The 22006-nt window shown below is 39.0% G+C and overlaps 1 protein-coding gene across 3 annotated transcripts in view; it reads right to left on the bottom strand.

Moving 5' to 3' along the window:
• Positions 1 to 22006, bottom strand: part of VPS41 (VPS41 subunit of HOPS complex) — a 166893-nt gene that overhangs the window by 126387 nt on the left and 18500 nt on the right. For 2 of the 3 annotated variants that reach the window (XM_077811011.1, XM_077811010.1), the window contains 2 exons: positions 13144 to 13251; positions 10152 to 10229 (listed from right to left, as the gene is read on the bottom strand). In XM_077811011.1, the coding sequence (XP_077667137.1) occupies positions 10152 to 10229; positions 13144 to 13251 (186 nt within the window). Of the gene's footprint in view, positions 1 to 9341; positions 9473 to 10151; positions 10230 to 13143; positions 13252 to 22006 lie in introns of those variants that run through there. The other variant, XM_077811012.1, reaches the window with a different exon arrangement.

The raw sequence follows: 22006 nt of genomic DNA, 5'->3' as shown, positions 1-22006 counted from the left end.
TCATAGTTTCTCTCTTTCTAGCACTGGAAAAAACCTATACTCATAAAAAGGTATATAAGTCACTCCTAGGTTTTTAGCAAACTTGAATCATCTGAAGTCACTACAGAAGTGTTTTAAATAGATGTTCTATACTATTCATATAGCCCTAGTTATCATACAATTGATAGTCTTAAGATCAAAGTCCAAAAAGATTTTCTTTAAAATCCAATAAGAACATCCCCTACATTAAGGGCCAATCCTAAATCACTCAAATTTCTAAGAGTTTTCCCACTGCTTTAAATTGGAACAGGATAGGGACTTAAAGCTGTGATGTCTGAGGAATAAGAAAATAGAAAACCCAGCTTGAGCCAGATGCTTGCCCTTAATTCACATTAGAGAGGAAATAAAGTTGAGTCCTGGAAGGGCAATTAGTTTATGTCACAACTGTAATCTTGTTTAAATACAATACTTGTATTAATTTTCCTTAAAAAATAAAAGGCAGATCACCCTCTTTTTTGGAACGACAGATTAAGCACACATCCACATGTACACTGCCATGTATTGCAAAGTAGCCAGGAAATTCTGATGGGACCTTTACAAAAGAGGTTTTTCAGCTAATTGGTCTTTATCTTAAATTCTTTTGTTTCATTTCATTGCACCACTAAATCTTCTTTCACAGCCTGACAATGCCAACTAAAATGATAAAGTAATGAACAGAAAATTTTAAGTAGCTTATCAAAACAAGTGACACTTTGCAAGTTTAAAACTAAAACAATACAAAAGTTCCATTTAGAGTAATATCTTCTTGGGAAATGACTGCCTAGGAAGGAGTACTGCAGAAAGGGATCTGGGGATCACAGTGGATCACAAGCTAAATATGAGTCAACTATGTAACACTGTTGCAAAAAAAGCAAACATCATTCTGGGCTGTATTAGCGGGAGTGTTGTAAGCAAGACACGAGAAGTAATTCCGCCACTCTACTCTGCGCTGATTAGGCCTCAACAAGAGTATTATGCCTAGTTCTGCATGTCACATTTCAGGACAAATGTAGAGAAAGTCCAGGAAAGAGCAAAAAAAAAAAAAAAAAAAAATGATTAAAGGTCTAGAAAATATGCCCTATGAGCAGAGGTGAAAGTAAGTTGGTACGGGCTGGTACACCATGCTGGACTGGACCGGCTTCCCCGGCGGTGATTTAAAGGGCCCAGGGCTCCAACCGCTGCGGGGAGCCCCAGGCCCTTTAAATCACCGCCGGAGCCCTACCGCCCCAGGGTAGCAGTGCCAGGGCTCCTGCGGTAATTTAGAGGGCCCAGAGCCCTTTAATTCGCCCCTGAGCTCCCAGCCGCCTCTGCAGCTGGTAGCTCTGGGGTGATTTAAAGGCCACAGCCAGAGCCCCAGGGCCTTCAAATCTTGAAAGGCCCTGCGTCTTCCGGTTGAGGCCCCGCCCCTGCTCAGGATTCCGGTGTACCGGTAAGTTACTTTCACCCCTGCCTATGAAGGAAGATTGAAAAAATTGGATTTGTTCAGTCTGGAGAACAGACTGAGAGGGAACATAACCTTTTATGTATTTGAAAATTGCTGTTAGAAGGAAGAGGGAGAAAAATTTTTAATCCTTAACATCTGAAGATAGGACAAGAAGCAATGGGCTTAAATTGCAGCAAGGGCAGTTTAGGTTGGACATTAGGAAAAACTTCCTGTCAGGGTGGTTAAGCACTGGAATAAATTGCCTAGGGAGGTTGTGGAATCACCATCACTGGAGATTTTTAAGAGCAGGTTACACAAAGACCTGTTAGGGAAGGTCCAGATAATACTTAGTCCTGCCATGGTGCAGGGGACTAGACCAGATGACCTGTCGAGGTCCGTTCCAGTCCTATGATTCTATGATTATACAATCAAATGTTAAAAGTGATCTTACTCAGAGAAGAATGCTGCATTATGTCCCTTACCGCCATTGGTTGGGTTCTATTTCATCCCTAGCAATTGCATCTAGAACACAGCAAACACTGCTGTTTCATTGCTGAAGTTGGGTTCTCAGAAGATAGGAAGTTCTTTCAAAGCTGGGTCAAGACAACCGAAGCCTCACGTTATCCTCAAAAGCCTTAGCAGCATTTGTTCACAACCTACTAAGACATCAGGTATGTTGGCAGGACATTTGACGTACCTTGAAGCAAGGAGGACAACCAGCTATTGGCCAGGAGATGCTGAAAGTTTAGCAGGACTAAGTGTAACTATTCTATAACTAAAACAAAATCACCTTTGAATTTTCAATATTGCAAGAGACAACCTATTTACTATTTTGTTCTGCCACCTTGATTAATTAAAAATTGTTAGGTCAACCTAACAATTGACCTAACAATTTTTTTATATATATCCATATATATACCTATATAGATATGATGTCTTATAGAGGTGACCTAAAAATAATTACATTTTATGTATATAAAAAGCCCCAGCCTGGAAGGGATGTGAAATATGCATTTATAAAATTCTACAACAAAAGGGGTCTCTCTTAAATATTTCATGCTTTTTAAAAAATTTCTCCAGTCTTGATGGTCTCCAAAATGTTACATGCTAAAAAGATTTCAATTCTTCCTACCAAAAGACTGCCTTAAAACATTATTTAAATTTGTTTTCTGCATTCATGCACCACCTCTGAAATAATATTAAATATTAAAAACCAACCCTAATTATAAAGTGGCTCTTAGAGGGGGAAATACAGGCTAAGCATAGGACTTCATTGGCACAAGCCAAGACTAGTTACCACATGTGTTTTAAACATGATGTTTATTAAAACACCTGGGAAAGGAGGCATCTATTTTTGCCCCCAAAAGGGTTTTTGATTTGTTACTTAACTAAATGTTTGCACAGCTGTCCTCATAGCTACAAGTCCTTAATCCACAAGATGTCAGTTGAGGCAATAATTATATTAATCAATTGTAGACAGTCTAAGACAAAAACAAAGATGTAGAGGCATTTGGAATTCACATGCTGTAAATCACTTCTGCACAATCCTTTGTCAGTGGAGTTATCAGGGTTTGGGGTTTTTTTGGCCTTTTAGTCATAATTTTCAAAGTGGTTGACGCATTTCATATCACTCAATGCACTGAACCTTAATACAAAAGAACACCAGTTTGTCAAATGCATGTGATTTGAGGATGCATATCAGTTAATCGTAAGTGCTTCTCACCAACAAAAACAGCCATGTTGGTGAAAGCAAAGGCATCCTAGGTGAGGAGAAGGTGTCTGTACCAGGATATTAGCATAGCAATTATGAGATCACCAAAATGCACGGCCTAAACCAAGAAAACACCTCTCCTTTAATCCCCCTGGCTGAAGGCCTCCAAACCTGTTGGGGCCTACTGGATTCCCTCTACTCATTTTTCTGGGAACACAGGAATTGCAAACTTGAATAGACCACCTGTTCACCTCAAGGTATCCCATCACCAACAGTGGTTAGTACCAGATGCTTCAGGAAGGTGGTGCAGAAAACTCCAGCCCTAATCCTGCAAAGATTATTACGCACATGTTTAAAAATTACACACACTAAGTATTCCCATTGACTTCCATGGGATTACTCCCAGAGCATAAAGTACAGTACGTGTTTAAGTCTCCACAGAATCAGAGCCAACATTCATGGCTTATGGGATAACCTGCCCAGAAGGAAAGTTTCTTCCCCACTCAGCACCTTACAGAATCAAGAGCCCTAGGAGTTTAAAAAAAAAAAAAAAACATAAAGGAAAAATGCAAAGAGCCCAGCTACTTTCTAGAGCTGCCTGATTTTAATTTGCAAAGTATTATAGGAAGGTACCGAATTACTTCAGTTTTCAACAGAAAGCACATAATCAACATTAGTCAGTAGAGATTCTGCAAAGGTACTTTCCACATCTCGTGCCAGTTTGACAAAGCTAAACGAACAGAAAAAAACCATACTGCAAGAGTCCAGTCTTCCAAGATCAGCCTCATGTTTTGTATCAAAATAAATTTTAATCACTATGAAACAGAAAAAAGCAGAATGTAGATAATTAGGTTCCCATATGCATATATTCCTGAGGTTGGGAAGGAGAGAAAGGAAAAAAAAGGGACTGGGAAAATGGAGAGTACCAAGGGAAAACTGTGAGGAAACTTCTCATTTATTTTGCATAACCATCATATAAAATTACCTGTCAGTTTTCAGAGGAATCTGAGGGTATGTCTACACTACGAAATTAGGTTGATTTTATAGAAGTCTATTTTTAGAAATTGATTTTATACTGTTGATTGCGTATGTCCACACTAAGCGCATTAAGTCGGCGGAGTGCGTCCTCACTACCGTGGCTAGCATCGACTTATGAAACGGTGCACTGTTGGTAGCTATCCCACAGTTCCCGTAGTCTCCGCCACCCATTGGAAGTCTGGGTTAAGCTCCCAATGCCTGATGGGGCAAAAACATTGTCGTGGGTGGTTTTGGGTACATGTCAGTAGTCGCCCCTCCCTCCATGAAAGCAATGGCAGATAATCATTTTGTGCCTTTTTTCCGTGCAAGCATGGAGCCCGCTCAGCTCAGCGTCACCACTCCTGTTGTGTCCTGGGTGCTGCTGTCAGCAGACGGTGCAGTACAACTGCTAACCGTCATCATCCACCGCTTCCGCTGCAATTCTGCTCTCCTGATGCCATGAATCCACCTTGCAGGTCCTCTCGTCGTTCTGTATAAATATCTATTCTTGTGGCATCCGTCGTCATCCACTGCTTCCGCTGCAACTCTGCTCTCCTGCAGACGCCATACCACAGCAAGCATGGAGCCTGCTCAGCTCGCCGCTGCTGTTGCAGGAGGACTTCATGAGCTCGGAACACAAGTCATCGTGAGTGCATTTTTTTTGCCTTCTAATCTGCAATAACCTCAGGGACGGAGATGATATGGAGAGCCTAGAAACATTTGCACCAGGGGGAAATATAAAGGGAGAGTAAAATTTAAGATGATGCATTTCTGAGAACAAAAGGGAGACTCTTTCACAGTGAATCAAACAATTCACAGCAGTCAGCACACGTGCTTTAGGTACAGGGTCGCATTTTGCCTTTTATATTAAGCGCCTGCTGGTATGGTGACACACCACACATGGCTGGGCAACAGAATTCGGTTTCCATGCATCCATGGTAAGGCAAAGGGTACGCGGGGTTGGCTTCTTACGCATAACATGTGGGAATGGTTTCAAACTGCAGTGCCATCCTTTCCCATAGCAAGCAATGGGTTCGGTTTCACATTTAAAAGGAGGGGCTGCGGTTTTCGGGTGGATGTGCAGCACACACCTCCTCCCACCCCACCGTGTGGCTATTCTCTGGGATGATCCCTTTTAGCCAAGCACAAACAGCCCAGCATGAACGGAATCCTTTTACTGTTCCCTTACAAAAATTCCCCTATTTCAACCAGGTGACCATGAATGATATCACTCCTGAGGCTAATGCAGAAAGATATAGACCGAATGTTGCTTGAGCTCAGCGGTTTGAGCACTGGCCTGCTAAACCCAGGGTTGTGAGTTCAATTGTTGAGGGGACCACTTAGGGATCAGGGCAAAAAATGGGAATTGGTCCTGCTTTGAGCAGGGGGTTGGACTAGATGACCTCCTGAGTTCCCTTCCAACCCGGATATTCTATGATCTGTGCACCCTGGGCATCCGCAGACTCTGTCTAAGATTTCCAAAGGGATCTGCACGTCCATTCAAATGTGACCAAAACCCAGGACCATTCGCTGCCATGCTTTGTTCTGCAATGATTCCAGAATACTTTCAGAGTACCTCTAGGAGAGCTTCATGGAGATGTCCCTGGAGGATTCCCGCTCCATCCCCAGACATGTGAACAGACTTTTCCAGTAGCTGTACTGGCCGCGAATGCATCCCAATTCTTCAGGGCAAATCAAACATTAAACACTATTGCTTTTAAACCCTGTACTGTAGTTACAAATATGCACTCACCAAAGCTGCCTTCTTCAGCTTCAGGGTCGGGGATCCTGCCTTCAGAGGGTATTGGCTCCAGGGTGATGAAAAGGTCCTGGCTGCTGGGGAGAACGGATTCACCGCTTGCCTGCTGAGCATTCTCCTCCTCCTCCTCATCCACAAAATCCTCCTCCGTGTTGCGTGAAACTCCCCCCTTGCAGGAGTCCACGGACAGTGATGAGATAATGGTAGGGTCCCCTCCTAGAATGGCATGCAGCTGATTACAGAAGCGGCATGTATTGGGCTCTGACCCGGAGCGACCATTTGCCTCCTTTGTCTTTTGGTAGGCTTGCTTCAGCTCCTTAACTTTCACATAGCACTGCTGTGTGTCCCTGTTGTAGCCTCTCTCCAACATGCCCTGTAAGATTTTGGCAAATATATTTGCATTTCTTCTTTTTGATCAGAGTTCTGCCTGCACAGATGCTTCTCCCCACACAGCAATTAGATCCAGTGTCTCCCTTTCGGTCCATCCTGGAGCTCGTTTGAGATTCTGGGGGCACTGCATGGTCACCTGTGCTGCTGAGTTCGCCACACTGACCAAACAGGAAATGAAATTCAAAAGTTCCCAGGGCTTTTCCTGTGTACCTGGCTAGTGCATCGGAGTTCAAAGTGCTGTCCAGAGCGGTCACTATGGAGCACTCTGGGATAGCTCCCGGAGGCAAATACCGTCGATTTGCGTCTGCACTACCCCAAATTCGACCCAACAAGGTCGATTTTAGCGCTACTCCCCTCACTGGGGAGGAGTACAGAAGTCAATTTTAAAAGCCCTTTAAGTCGACGGAACGGGGTTGGTTGTGTGGACGCATTCATTTTAAAATCGACCTAATGCAGCTAAATTCGACCTAACCCCGTAGTGTAGACCAGGCCTAAGTGGCAACACCCTCTGGACTACTTTTTCCTCTTTCAACCCAGGAATGAGTTTTCCTAATAGTGGTTAGCTTAGTTAAACTAAAGGATGGGGTTGAGTGTTTTTTGGTCCTAAAGCAATATAGTCAAGTCTGTCTGAAATATCTTTACCTACTATCATTACCGTTAAAACCTAAGATCACTATAAATGAGAGTAATGTGTTATCTCAAAATCTTGTCTCTCACCAACAGAAGTTGGTCCAATAAAAAAAAAAAACAATTACTTTAATCTAGAGACACAAGGTGGGTGAGGTGGGGTTTTTTTTTTCCCCCCTTCCCCCAATTTATTTTTTGCATTTGGCAATATTTTGTCTATGGTCATTTTCACGGTCTCTCCTGATAATCAGTTTTCCCTGTTTGTGTAGATCTTTCACACAGTGACAGTGAAAGAGAAGAATATTTTTAAGATACAGTAAAACATTGGCTGTAAAACCACAAAAATGGCAGAGACATTTAGGGGCATGGATCGTACCTGAAATTACTTAACTCATTTCTTTTAAACAGACAGACTTTGAGTTGTTGGTGTCCTTTTAACTACACTAAAAGGAGAAATCTGAAACTATGCTTTAAAAAAAATGAACTTTTTAAAAAGGTGTGTGAAATTTTAGTCTTGAAGTTCTTCATTTGCCAGGGCTGCAAATGATTCCAAGATTGCAACAATCTGAAGTAACATTTCTTTCATGAGAAACCTTAGCCTACTTACCTGAACAATCCTTTTCTTCGAATAATAAATTCCACCATTCATTGTAACAGGCCTTCAGCCGATTTACTCCTTGGAGACAGAACCCAGCAAGAACCAAAGTTAACTAGCTCTCCTAACTGCAGAGCATTTAAAAAAAATCTTAGGCTTTTGAAGGGTATGATTGGGGGATACTGTGTGACTCTCTCCTTCCTGAGAAGATTTTTTTTTCTCTTCACAACCCTGTGCAGGACAAAATGGTAGACAAAGGGAAAAAGAAAGGGGAAGGAAGGCTGTCATGCTCCTTCCCCATCTGATGGTTGCGTCTCTCTGTTCTGTAATCTAGTGACTTCAGACACAGTTTAGGCTGGATGGCAGTGATTTTGGCATGGAAAGAGGCACATCAATGAGGACAAACTGCCTCAGTAGTTGCCGCTCTCCATCTTGGGAAACAGCATTCAAGGGATTGTACAGCAAGCTTGGGAAGGGTACTTCAGAACTGCGACAGTTCACACACATGCAGCCCTCTTTGCTTTAGAATGCCTGGTGATTAATAAAATGCATTATATTACACTACAATTTTGAACCCTCATCACTCTGTCATATCAAGAACAATTTTAATCAGAATCTTAAAAGACCCCTCTTCTTCCTAAACCTTACTTAACTTCAGCTTTCTATTCTAAACTACTGATGCATTACAGCTGCTGAAAAAAAAAGTTGAAAAAAATTAAAGATAGTAAAACTGAACAGGCACAGTTTATTTTCCCTACACACACATATACTGTGCTCGACCCCAAGAGCAACAGAACCAATCATCCTTACAAATAAACAAGACCTGGAAAACTTCAACCTGGAATAGTAAAATTTTAGGAGAATTATAAGCAAGCTGAAAAAGGGATTTTAGAATAGAAATGCTTAAGTAACCTACCTTAACTTTACTATAACAAACATAAAACAGTAGCTGTGGCTAGCATTGTATGTTATAAAGCAAACAACATACATACACATTGAGGGACTGGGGTTTTTTTGCCTCTGTTTCCTGGTAGGGCATCCATCTTATTCTTAGGTTCTGACTCTGTCTGGGATCTGTGCAGATGAGCCCTTATGCCCATGCAGTGCGCCCTACTGAAATCAACGGGGCTTTGTGGATCACCTTGTAGGATTGGGGCATTAGTGATCACTAGTTGTAGGACTGGGGGGGAAGAGGAGACCTGCAACAAGAGGAAGTGTTTCAGACTCTGTGTGTTACATGCCTATCTGTGGGGTAAATATAACTATCAGGCAGATGCATTTCAGGCCTGAATCTAGGGGAAAGACACTAACCGATTTTAATAGATTTTGGATCGGTCCCTTAATGCATACCTTAGAAATGAAGAAATTGGGTTTTAGATAAAATTCTGATCTGCCTCAAATAAATCAGATTGGAGTAAAATTACAAGTGTGTGTCTTTGGCAAATAGCACCTGTGTAAAGTAATCAGAACATGGAAGGCAGCCAGGCAAAGCCCCTCTTCCCATGAAAGTATTTTGGGGAAGTTCTATGGCTTGTGTTACACAGAAGGTCAGATTAGATGATCACAATGGTCCCTTCTGGCCTTGGAATCTATGAATCTATTAAATGCTGTCGGGCTGACGGAGCACAAAAAGTTAACTTGACTTTCACGAATCTCAAGTAAGGTCACTGTCAATCTGACCACTATAATATAAAAATTTCCTTCAAAGGCTGTTCCTAGGAGATTTTTTTTTGGTGGTTTTTATTTTTTTGGAAACAATTGTGTAATTAGATTTTTCAAATATAAAAATATAACCTTTCACCTTTCATGTGCAGCTAGCTGTGTCAGCTTCAGAACATGTGTTCTATTTTGCAAACATGTCGCCATCTTGTGATACATACTCTGACAAGAGCTGACGCTGCTTTTGAAAAAGGGAGGTCTGCCCACTGGAATTTGTGACAACGCTAGAAACAAAAAATTTACTAAAATAAAACAAAGCAAAAAGAAAGTAACGCACACACTCAAACCCTCCATACTTTAAAAATGTGCATTTAATACCTTAGAACACAGCTTTAAATTCAACATTTCATTCATCCTCAATGATTCCAGAAACAATAAAAAAAAATTAAAAAAGGTAGTCTGCCTCTTCTCCTTCAATCAATACAATCCCTTAAGAGCCTAAGCTTCAAAACATTCACATAAAATATTAGCTTTATATATTTGCAGTAGATAAACTGAACTAGCAAGGCAATCAATCAATTTTCAATTACTTTTGGCATCTTGATAAGATGATAGCACACATACTAACAATCAACAATAGTCGGCTAATACCTTAAGGAAGTCAAGAGCCTCTAGAGGAGGTAGATGATTATTGTTAATTACAATCACAAATATGTATTTCCTTGTCTGTAGTAATGATGAACACATCCTACAATCTTAGATGTGTTCATATGAGACCATGTGTTATACTGTCTTTTTTCCATGTTTTGTATTCATCCTCTCATATCAGTAGGAGTTTTTTAAATGTATTTTTAAAATTTCAGGTGTATTGAGAGCAATAACCTTATTTACTATTTGATACATCACAATATTTTGCATCGCAATAAAATTTTCTAAATTATGTTTCACTTACAATGTCAACCTTTTGGGTGATGTTTCCCTGGACATCAAGTAAATAAACCTTGCCATAATGTGTGCCCAGTGCCAAAAACTGTGATAAGAAAAAGAGAAAAAGAGACTGATTAAATAAATACACTGCAACTTTAAAAAAAAAAAAATCCCACCAGGTAAAGAACTCCAGGATATTCAGTAGATTAATTTTTAACAGCACCCTAAAAGAAATTATTCTATGGACGAAGCTTATTTTGGATGCACCTAAAGAATAAAACAGGGCTTGAAGCCCATATTATTGTGATCGTGCAAGTTAGCTGTCAGAATGAGTCATGGGAACCCTCATCTACTGACAACGAATGGTATGTCTGCACTCTGTACGTATTGCCTGATGGACTGTGGCAGCAAATTAAAAATGTAGTGTGAAAGCAAGGGTAACATACACTTGAAAATAAAGCTATGGAAATTATTAAGAAGCTGTTTACTTTTAATTCTTCTTTGCCAATACAATAAATATTCAAAAACAAAGCTACCAATTATTAGGCCCTTATTACACAGAATACCATAACATGGAAAGCTATTTAAAGATCTAATGCACTTAATATTATCCTGATTCTTTATTTTCTTTGACACTGTGATATTCTGACATTTAATGATGCATGCATTCACCAGCCATTTTATACTATGACAGTCTTATTATGACAAATTATTTCTCAACAAATACACATAACAGCACTACACATTTATTTGATAGATGTAAAAAGGGCAAATGATTCCAGGAGAGCCACTGTTAGTTGAACTGTGTGAACCAATCCTAAACAAACCAGCAGAAACTTCAGTACTACTTGATATATGACAGACGGGTTTTTCTTTTCTTTCTTTTTTTTTTTTCTATTTAACATTACTCAAATGGCCTAGGCTCCTAAATTCTCTGTATTTCACTGCATGTGAGCATGCTTCATTGCAACCAATAATGAAATGCTCAAATTTACAAGCACTACTAAGCGTGTCAGTCAAGCAGCACAATCTTTAAAAAATAACCTTACAGAAAGTCAAGGCTTAAAAGGATTTATCAAAATGGAATTGCTTAAAATAAAATTTCAGTTCAGGCACTTAAAATATGAAGCTACATTAAAGAGGAGTCAAAAAAAAGGGAAAGAAGGGTTTCATTAGAAATTCATCCCCTGCAATGCCTTTCACTCCTGCAAGGTTGCCTTTTTTCAGGAAGAAAAAAGTCCTCCGGGTAAAAAAATCAATACTGGTTAATAAAACATCAGGTGTGCAGACATAACTAGGTATGACTATTCCACTGCACAGGCCTGCTTGAATGCACCAGGTGCCAGGACGATTAGTCATCCAGTGCAGACAGCAAGCCTGGTGAAAATATGATGCTATAGCATTGAAAGAAAAAATAATTCCGGGGAGAAATTAGTCTGACTATATAAGCCAGAATTTGGGACTCCCAACAAAGTCAAATTGTTCTAATCAGAAGTATGTGTATAATATGACTATAATTTCATTTGTGCCAACCCTTTTGTATGGTTTTCCTTAACCTTCCCCCACCCCCGGAAGAAAAAAAAAAAGGAGCTTACGCTCTACCTTTGCTTTTAGGCTCTCTGTTGTAACAGACCAATTCCCAAAAGACCAATCCCCTAGCTTCTAATAATATTGATCCTCCTCATAAATAGTGTATCTAGTTTGCTAGAAATCTAAGAGTGTTTGGATACTTAAAACAGCCTTACTGTAGAGTCACTCTTTGTGACCCTATAGTTAAGGTTGGTATTCTGGAAATTTCCATACATAAAATTCTATTTAAATCAGTTGGGTTTAAAAATTCACTTAAGACTGAAAAATGATCCCAGAGTAGGAGGAATTTCTTTCCAATTTTCAAAATATCTGTTTGATTTTAAGTCTTTAATGTTTAAAAGAGAGACTCACTGTTTTTCATTCATACAGTTAAATTTAACTTAAATTTAAAACATGAACTTTAACTACCCTAAAATGGGCCTCTTGAGCAGCTGCACCAGTATTCTGAAGAAAAAATACACTCTGCACAAGTCTTAATCTTGAATGTATAACAAAACAACATATCACAGACACCCCAATGGTAGCTGGTAAGCAGCCATTATGGTCTGCCAGAAAATTATAAATTAAAAAAATACAACTGTATATATTACATTTTGTAATATATTACAACACCTTTTTGATAGGAGTCGTTAAAGTCATACACTTTCAAATGTACAGCACCTGGTCTTTAATATTTTAATATTAAAAACAAGTAAATTCAGAAAAAGAAAAAAAACTGTTTAGTTGATGAACAGACACATAGTTACAAAAATCATAGCTGAAGTTGCCACTCCATCTTCATCTCACAAACCTGTACTTTTATTCCCATCAGTGCAAGCCCCTCTACCTTCAGTGTTCTTTTGCTCCTGCGTCTTTTAGACTAATGTTATTAGTACAGGTTTTGAGTCCCACCCCCTGGTCTGAGTTTACTGAGCCTAGGCTACTTGTAAAGGATCAGGAATAAATGTATTTTAATTACTTTCCTGTTTTATTAATAAAACCTCAGTTGTCTTCCACAGATGAATACCCTCTCCAACTAAATCAGCCCCTGGCAGGATTGAGTTTGTTTGGAATGATTCAAAAGGTGCTGAGTTCTTTACTTGATAAAGTATGTTTGGGACTGCATCTTGATCCTAGCCTATGACACAGTTTTTAATTAGAACTAAATCTTACAGTAACTCAAACATTCCACCTTACAAAATACAGAATTCTTACCTCTTACCACCTGAGAGAGAGAGAGAAACACTGTCCGACAAGAGGTTACTCTATTAAGTCAACTCATATTACAGTTGCTTGCACTGTACTTAGCTGAGACGATCTTCAGATTTGTCAGTTCCTTAACATAAATCTCTAACTTTTTTGAGAGAGATAACATATAAACAGACAGATATTTTAAAAACAAGCAAACAGTTACTTCATATCCCCACCCAGAAAAAAGAAAAAAGTACCTTTTCATGCACGGTCATGCAACTGGCTGCATCCTTTTGGAGAATTTCAGTCACTCCATTAGAAAGCCTTTCATACTTCAGCTTGGGTTCTTCTTCACTCTCATCTTCCTATGTTATTACGAGTTTGGGGAAGAGGGAGGGAAAAGAAAGAGGTTTTTTTAAGTTTAATTTAAAATACCAAATACTTAGAGATCTCCAAATACTATCACACAGCAACAGCCATAGATGATTCTCTATGATCTCTCAACAACAGCCACTATACGTAACATTCCAATTATTGGTACCAGAGTTCTGGGTGCAGCTAAATACAGTACTGTAAATAAATAAATTGATACAGTTTAACTGTAAGAGGCACTTAGTTGATTTATAACAAGCAGGGAAAATGTACATGGGTACTTTGTTAAATAAAGTTACTCATTCCCAATTAAGAAAAAAAAAAGTATGGATATGGCAAAGTTGATAAAAATAAAATATGCAGCTGTAGCCACTTTTAGCTCCGAGTTGAAGCATGCACATTACAAGAAACTTGAAGACCTTTACAAGATGCTGCACCTCAGTAGGAAGGACAGACACAAAACGCTGTAAATAAAAATAAAAATATCTACTAGGAATGTGTTACCTGTATAAGACATGTCAATGGGGTTTATGTTCAAACAAACAAAAAGTAGAAATGTTGCTGCAAAACTGTTTGAGAAACAGACCTGGACATAGTAACTTTCACATTGGTAAACTGTGATCTAGCACGTTTCTAGGACCTCAAACCTACCCTGTTGTTACCCTTTAAACAAACTATGTCGTCATCCAATCACCATTCAGGACAGAGGAAAGGCACATAAAACTGACACAAAGAGAATGGTTAGATGAGAGAGAGAGAGAGAGAGAGAGAGAGAAAGCTAGCTGATCAAAACAAACAGTCAATCTATTTGTGTTCCTGCTATAAATGAATGCTCAAGGTGCAATACAGTATTAGGGTGTTTATTTATACCAAAATGCTACACTGCAGTTTTATATATATTTCAGATGGATACATTTTATATTTAATAGCTTCATTTGATACTATATGTTCCAAAGCATCCTCGCTATGAAGTAATATATCTACGACACCCCCCATTCTCAATTAGAATGAGAACACCACTATCAAAAGTAAGTATTTAGCGTATACATATTGGATATAGTATTCTTTTTCACTTTCTGTCCTAAAATTGATGTGTATCATTGCTGTGCACTGTTAAAACAGCTCCGGTGTTCCACCCCACTGATGGATGAAATGATTCTAATATTGACTTCAAAAAAGGGGTGTAGGAGGTTCAATTAATATTCATAAAGCATAATGAGAGCCTGAGACAAAAGGCGCTATAGATGTGCTCTTTTTTCCTGTCTAATGAGTATAAAGGCTAACTCCCAATGGAGAAACAAAAAACCAACAATTTTATTTAAGCCTTTCTTCAAGTAAAAACAAACTAGTCTTTTGCTATATTAAAAGCCAATATGATTACTTAATATACTAAACTACTGAGACTGTTTAAACTATTATCTCACATGTTATCATGATATATGTTCTCTTCCAGAAAACACAATAAAAATATGAAACTCTGGTAGAAATTCAATATTTCATACCACCAACTTACTGTATACATGCTAGAATAAAAGGTTCTTTTAAAATTTGTTAGAGAGTTTTATGGCTGAATACAAAAGGAATTAATATAGGGATGTCAACAGCCATGACATAATTGTCTGAAGTGAAATGTCAAAATGTCCAGCAAGAAAATTTTATTCAGTAAATCCAACACTGAACAAAGTTGTTACCAGTCAGAATGACAATGTCAAATTAGAGAGCTGTATATAAGAGTCAGCTAAGTTACCTGTGCTTCCAAATCCTTAACAGATGAAAATTGTAAAAAGCAAGAAAAAAAGTAGTGCTTTTTATTTATATATTTTACAACAATTAATACATTACTGTATTTCTTACATCATTACAAAGACTACACTTGAAATGCATCAGTGATCTGTGCATCCTGACATAAATATGTGAAGTAAAAATTCAATTCTAGGCAAATAGCTTTTGTAATAAGATTCCACATGTTGCTGAAGTCTGGACACCAATGTGAAAAGTTAATTCCAGTCTCTCAAGTATTTTGCATAAAAGCATTCATCCACGGGCCATTAGAGAGTGTTACTGTAAATAAGTTTTGCCTGTCTTATTTAGGAGTGAAAACTAAATTTCTCCCACACATGCATAATAAAAATATATATTCTTTCAAAACTCAGTGCACTGAAGCATTCTGCCAGGCTTCACAAAAATGTATATAAAATGAAAACTTCAAATATTAGCCACAATGATGTGCCCACTTCATGCTTTCCTGACAGGTATCTTTTATGTAAAGTAAAAGTCAGGGGAAAGGTGAATTTGAAAAATTTCTGCCTCACTGTAAAAAAGGAAATGAAAAATGATTTGTAAAAAAAAATACAAGTTTACTCTATTGCCACAGACTATCACGTTCTAAATGAGAGAGAAAATGTCAAACACATTTAATGTACTTGAGCTTAACATCTTACAAATATTTTCTTATCAGGAAAAGCTTTTATGCAGCCTGAACTTCTAAGGTAAACACAAGCCAGCATTAATAAAAAGCAAATCAATATTTTTTGTTAAATTTTAATAATCCTGCAAACCTACAAATAAAACCATCAGCAGCCTGAGTTGAGATGACAGTTAGCTGCGTTTCTATGACAACCTGGTGGAATAGTACAAGTCCTGACTTGCAGCAAAGCTAAGATATGAACAGAGTGACATTTACCCCATACAAGAAAACTTAGCTTTCCAAAAAAAAAAAAAAAATCAATTTCTCAACTAACATGGATTTTTACTAAGTGTATGGCACTTTTAATTAGAAGACAAGTCCTTTAAACCATCCTAGGACTCTCAAACATTTGCAAATAAATTTTATATCATAGTTACTTGTACTGTAGCTTAACATGTTTTTCACATTTTTGTTACCCAGAGAACTAATACTTCGTAACACTTACGTCAGAGTTTTGAAATTTTTGTCAAATACATTTGTTTAGTATTATTCAAACAGCACTTGAAAATACCCAAAGTTAGAAGGTAAAAAAAAAAATGTACTGGTAGAAGAAAAATGTTGAAGCGCTCTGCAAATGAGATATTGAAATCTTGGTTAAGTAAAACAAAAAAAGCTGGAACAGCCATGCTACAGCTTAACTAATTACCAATTTGTAAACCACAGGGAACACCATTTTAAAAATTATTTTCCATTGGTTTTTTCGCTGTTCCATTTCCCTTAGATTTTCTAATTCTGAGAATGAAAACACCCAGTATATGCTATAAAGATCTTTTCCAGTTATCTTTGAATATTTCCTACTGAAAGCCATACACGAAACAAACACAATTAACTAATAAGACCAAAAGAGAACTTCTCTTTAGAGCTGTATCCTTTGTTAATATGGAGCTCCTTAAGTGAAATGGGAAGATGCCCCTCTTTCCATTCTTCAAATCTGTCTGTATATAGTGGACGACCAACTCTTCACGAGCCAAACTATATCAAACTACAGCAAGCTAAAAAGGTGTCAGTAAGTCTTTAAAAGGCCAGTTTAGTTAAAGGAAGACATCACTCAGATTTCTCAATACTAGATTCATTACCTAACTCTCTTGAGATACTCTGAATCAGTCTTTCCCAGCTTTCCCTACAAGAAGGACTGCAATAGAACCCAATATTCAGTGAAAACTGACATAAGGTCCTTACAAAGATGATCTCAAGAGAGAATCTGTGGGCAGTTTGTTGAGTTACTCCATTAGTGAATATTCATTCCTGCAGCATAGGGTTTGCCCACAGGATAGTGTGTCACATGGACTATATGGTCTACTGGTTATGGATACCCTAATTGTGTATTGGACATTGACAATGAAGTGCCCATCCTTCCTGCATGATTTGTCATTATGAGTTTCAAAGCCTACCTACATGTTGCAAATAAAGCCTTTCACGGAAATAAACTTAATCAACACCCTTCTCTTTGTTGCATAGCGCCTAATGGATCCCAACTAATACAGTGGCCCCTACAGTTCTAGGCCTTGATCCGAATGGATTTAAACACATGCATAACTAAGCACACAACTCATCTCACTGAAGTGACTATAATGTGACAAGAAAAGGAGTACTTGTGGCACCTTAGAGACTAACCAATTTATTTGAGCATAAGCTTTCGTCAGCTACAGCTCACTTCATCGGATGCATACCGCGGAAAGCGTAGAAGATCTTTTTATATACACACAAAGCATGAAAAAATACCTCCTCCCACCCCACTCTCCTGCTGGTAATAGCTTATCTAAAGTGACCACTCTCCTTACAATGTGTATGATAATCAAGGTGGGTCATTTCCAGCACAAATCCAGGGTTTAAACAAGAACGTCGGGGGGGGGGGGGGGGGTGGAAAAAACAAGGGGAAATAGGTTACCTTGCATAATAACTTAGCCACTCCCAGTCTCTATTCGAGCCTAAGTTTATTGTATCCAATTTGCAAATGAATTCCAATTCAACAGTTTCTCGCTGGAGTCTGGATTTGAAGTTTTTTTGTTATAATATCACAACTTTCATGTCTGTAATCGCGTGACCAGAGAGATTGAAGTGTTCTCCGACTGGTTTATGAATGTTATAATTCTTGACATCTGATTTGTGTCCATTTATTCTTTTACGTAGAGACTGTCCAGTTTGACCAATGTACATGGCAGAAGGGCATTGCTGGCACATGATGGCATAGATCACATTGGTGGATGTGCAGGTGAACGAGCCTCTGATAGTGTGGCTGATGTTATTAGACCCTGTGATGGTGTCCCCTGAATAGATATGTGGGCACACTTGGCAACGGGCTTTGTTGCAAGGATAGGTTCCTGGGTTAGTGGTTCTGTTGTGTGGTATGTGGTTGCTGGTGAGTATTTGCTTCAGGTTGGGGGGCTGTCTGTAGGCAAGGACTGGCCTGTCTCCCAAGATTTGAGAGAGTGTTGGGTCATCCTTCAGGATAGGTTGTAGATCCTTAATAATGCGTTGGAGGGGTTTTAGTTGGGGGCTGAAGGTGACGGCTAGTGGCGTTCTGTTATTTTCTTTGTTAGGCCTGTCCTGTAGTAGGAGACTTCTGGGAACTCTTCTGGCTCTATCAATCTGTTTCTTCACTTCCGCAGGTGGGTAGTGTAGTTGTAAGAATGCTTGATAGAGATCTTGTAGGTGTTTGTCTCTGTCTGAGGGGTTGGAGCAAATGCGGTTGTATCACAGAGCTTAGCTGTAGACGATGGATCGTGTGGTGTGGTCAGGATGAAAGCTGTAGGCATGTAGGTAGGAATAGCGGTCAGTAGGTTTCTGGTATAGGGTTGTGTTTATGTGACCATCGTTTATTAGCGCTGTAGTGTCCAGGAAGTGGATACAACCGCATTTGCTCCAACCCCTCAGACAGAGGCAAACACCTATAAGATCTCTATCAAGCATTCTTACAACTACAATACCCACCTGCGGAAGTGAAGAAACAGACATGAAAAATTGTGATATTACAACAAAAAAACTTCAAATCCAGACTCCAGCGAGAAACTGTTGAATTGGAATTCATTTGCAAATTTGATACAATTAACTTAGGCTTGAATAGAGACTGGGAGTGGCTAAGTCATTATGCAAGGTAACCTATTTCCCCTTGTTTTTTCCTAACCCCCCCCGCCCCCAGACGTTCTTGTTAAACCCTGGATTTGTGCTGGAAATGGCCCAACTTGATTATCATACACATTGTAAGGAGAGTGATCACTTTAGATAAGCTATTACCAGCAGGAGAGTGGGGTGGGAGGAGGTATTTTTTCATGCTTTGTGGGTATATAAAGAGATCTTCTACACTTTCCACAGTATGCATCCGATGAAGTGAGCTGTAGCTCACGAAAGCTTATGCTCAAATCAATTGGTTAGTCTCTAAGGTGCCACAAGTACTCCTTTTCTTTTTGCGAATACAGACTAACACGGCTGTTACTCTGAAAACTGTCATTATAATGTGACAATGCACATGCTTAAAATTACTTGCTAAAAGGCTTTGCTGTGACACACACTTTTTAGCAGGGCATCCCCGACAAGGAAAAAGTAATTTCTCACCGCCAACTCTCACCAGACTATCTTTCAGATAACTTCCGATTTCACAACATCGGAATGAGAAACTTCAAAAAAGTAAAATGCCACGTTGCAAGCTAAATAGGAGTCAAGCAAAAGATGATTTCATACAGAACATTTGATTAATTAATGCTTAAAGAATATGAAGGAAGAGTTAGGCACTGCAATCCTACTAAAACCAAAAAGAGGACAATATCGAGGAATAAAGACATCCGTAGGCAAGTTTTGGACTTTTAAAATAATGATCACTGTACCACAGAGAAAAGAAATTTGAGCTAGCTGGATGTTTTATTGACAGGATTTGTGCTACACTTCTGGCAATACTAGTTTCGGCGCTGCACAAAGATTCTAAGTGAAGTCAACGGAGAATTACCACCTCCAATTATTCTCCCCACTTCTTCTCAGTCTAGAACAAAGGTTCAGAGAGCTTCTTATGGTTATGCAGAGTGCATAAAACATACCCTTTGTGAGCTGGCTCACAGGAGCTTTATTTGTCACAAGAATTCTTCAACAGATTACAAAAGATTACAAGACTTCTGTACTTTTACACAGTATCCAGGGAGAATTACTTGCCTTCCTCTCTATATGGAAGTACAATGTTCAGCTAAACGTATCTAGCAGAATTCAGTTATCTAGGCAATACCTTACTTTTTGGTCAGCTCAAGGTCCCATATCAGGCATATTAATTTGAGTAGTCACAAATGTATAAATAATTTCTGTATGCTCGCTTCTAGGGAAAGCATTGAGTAGGTTTGTGTGGGTCTTTGAAAAAATTCCCACAGCTGATTTGGAAGGAGTAGGGTCTTATAATCACATGTACCACTTCTAAGAGCAACATTCATAGGAATTCAGATACCAGCTCTGCCAACAGTATTAATGGCACAGCGTTAGCCTAGGCGGGATAGGCCTGCAAAACAGTTTTTTACCGTGAAAACTGAAAGGACTCCAGGCCACCACAAAATGTGGCAGCAAACTCAGAGCTGGACAAAGGATTGTGCATGTCACCACTACATATGGGTATCTATCGGGTGTGCTGTAGACCACCAGGATCTAATTTGGATAGAGCCCTCTTTAATGTTTTTAATGAAGTAAATACGAATGGAAACTGCGTGATCATGGGAGACTTTAACTTCCCAAATATAGCCTGGAGGACAAGTGCGAGTAATAATAATAGGGCTCAGATTTTCCTAGATGCAATAGCTGATGGATTCCTTCATCAAGTAGTTGCTGAACCAACAAGAGGGGATGCCATTTTAGATTTGGTTTTGATGAGTAGTGAGGACCTCATAGAAGAAATGGTTGTAGGGGACAACCTTGGTTCAAGTGATCATGAGCTAATTCAATTCAAACTGAATGGAAGGATAAACAAAAATAAATCTGCGACTAGGGTTTTTGATTTCAAAAGGGCTGACTTTCAAAAATTAAGGAAATTAGTTAGGGAAGTGTATTGGACTGAAGAATTTATGGATCTAAAGGCAGAGGAGGCCTGGGATTACTTCAAGTCAAAGCTGCAGAAGCTATCGGAGGCCTGCATCCCAAAAAAGGGGAAAAAATTCATAGGCAGGAGTTGTAGACGACGCTGGATGAGCAAGCATCTCAGAGAGCTGATTAAGAAAAAGCAGAAAGCATACAGGGAGTGGAAGAAGGGAGGGATCAGCAAGGAAAGCTACCTTACTGAGCTCAGAACATGTAGGGACAAAGTGAGAAAAGCTAAAAGTCAAGTAGAGTTGGACCTTGCAAAGGGAATTAAAACCAATAGTAAAAGGTTCTATAGCCATATAAGTAAGAAGAAAACAAAGAAAGAAGAAGCGGGACTGCTAAACACTGAGGATGGAGTGGAGGTTAAGGATAACCTAGGCATGGCCCCCTAACTAAACAAATACTTTGCCTCAGTCTTTAATGAGGTTCTTAGGAATAACGGTAGCATGACAAATGGGAATGAGGATATGGAGGTAGATATTACCATAACTGAGGTAGAAGCAAAATTCGAACAGCTTAATGAGACTAAATCGGGGGGCCCAGGTAATCTTCATCCAAGAATATTAAAGCAATTGGCACATGAAATTGCAAGCCCATTAGCAAGAATTTTTAATGAATCTGTAAACTCAGGGGTTGTACCGTATGACTGGAGAATTGCTAACATAGTTCCTATTTTTAAGGAAGGAAAAAAAAGTGATCCGGGTAACTACAGGCCTGTTATTTTGACATCTGTAGTATGCAAGGTCTTGGAAAAAATTTTGAAGGAGAAAGTAGCTAAAGACATTGAGGTCAATGGTAAATGGGACAAAATACAACATGGTTTTACAAAAGGTAGATTGTGTCAAACCAACCTGATCTCCTTCTTTGAGGAAGTAACAGATTTTTTAGACAAAGGAAACGCAGTAGACCTAATTTACCTAGATTTCAGTAAGGCATTTGATACGGTGCCACATGGGGAATTATTAGTTAAACTGGAAAAGATAGGGATCAATATGAAAATTGAAAGGTGGATAAGGAATTGGTTAAAGGGGAAACTACAATTGGTCATACTGAAAGGTGAACTGTCAGGCTGGAGAGAGGTTACCAGTGGAGTTCCTCAGGGATCAGTTTTGGGACCAATCTTTTTATTACTGACCTCGGCACAAAAAGTGGGAGTGTGCTAATAAAGTTTGCGGATGATACAAAACTGGGAGGTATTGCCAATTTTGAGAAGGACCAGGATATCATACAGGAGG

The sequence above is a fragment of the Eretmochelys imbricata genome, chromosome 2 (genome assembly GCF_965152235.1).
Source record: "Eretmochelys imbricata isolate rEreImb1 chromosome 2, rEreImb1.hap1, whole genome shotgun sequence".
In the NCBI taxonomy this organism is placed as follows: domain Eukaryota; kingdom Metazoa; phylum Chordata; order Testudines; family Cheloniidae; genus Eretmochelys; species Eretmochelys imbricata.
The sequence above is the reverse complement of the archived record's forward strand: the minus strand, read 5'-3'. Positions and strand labels throughout refer to the sequence as shown.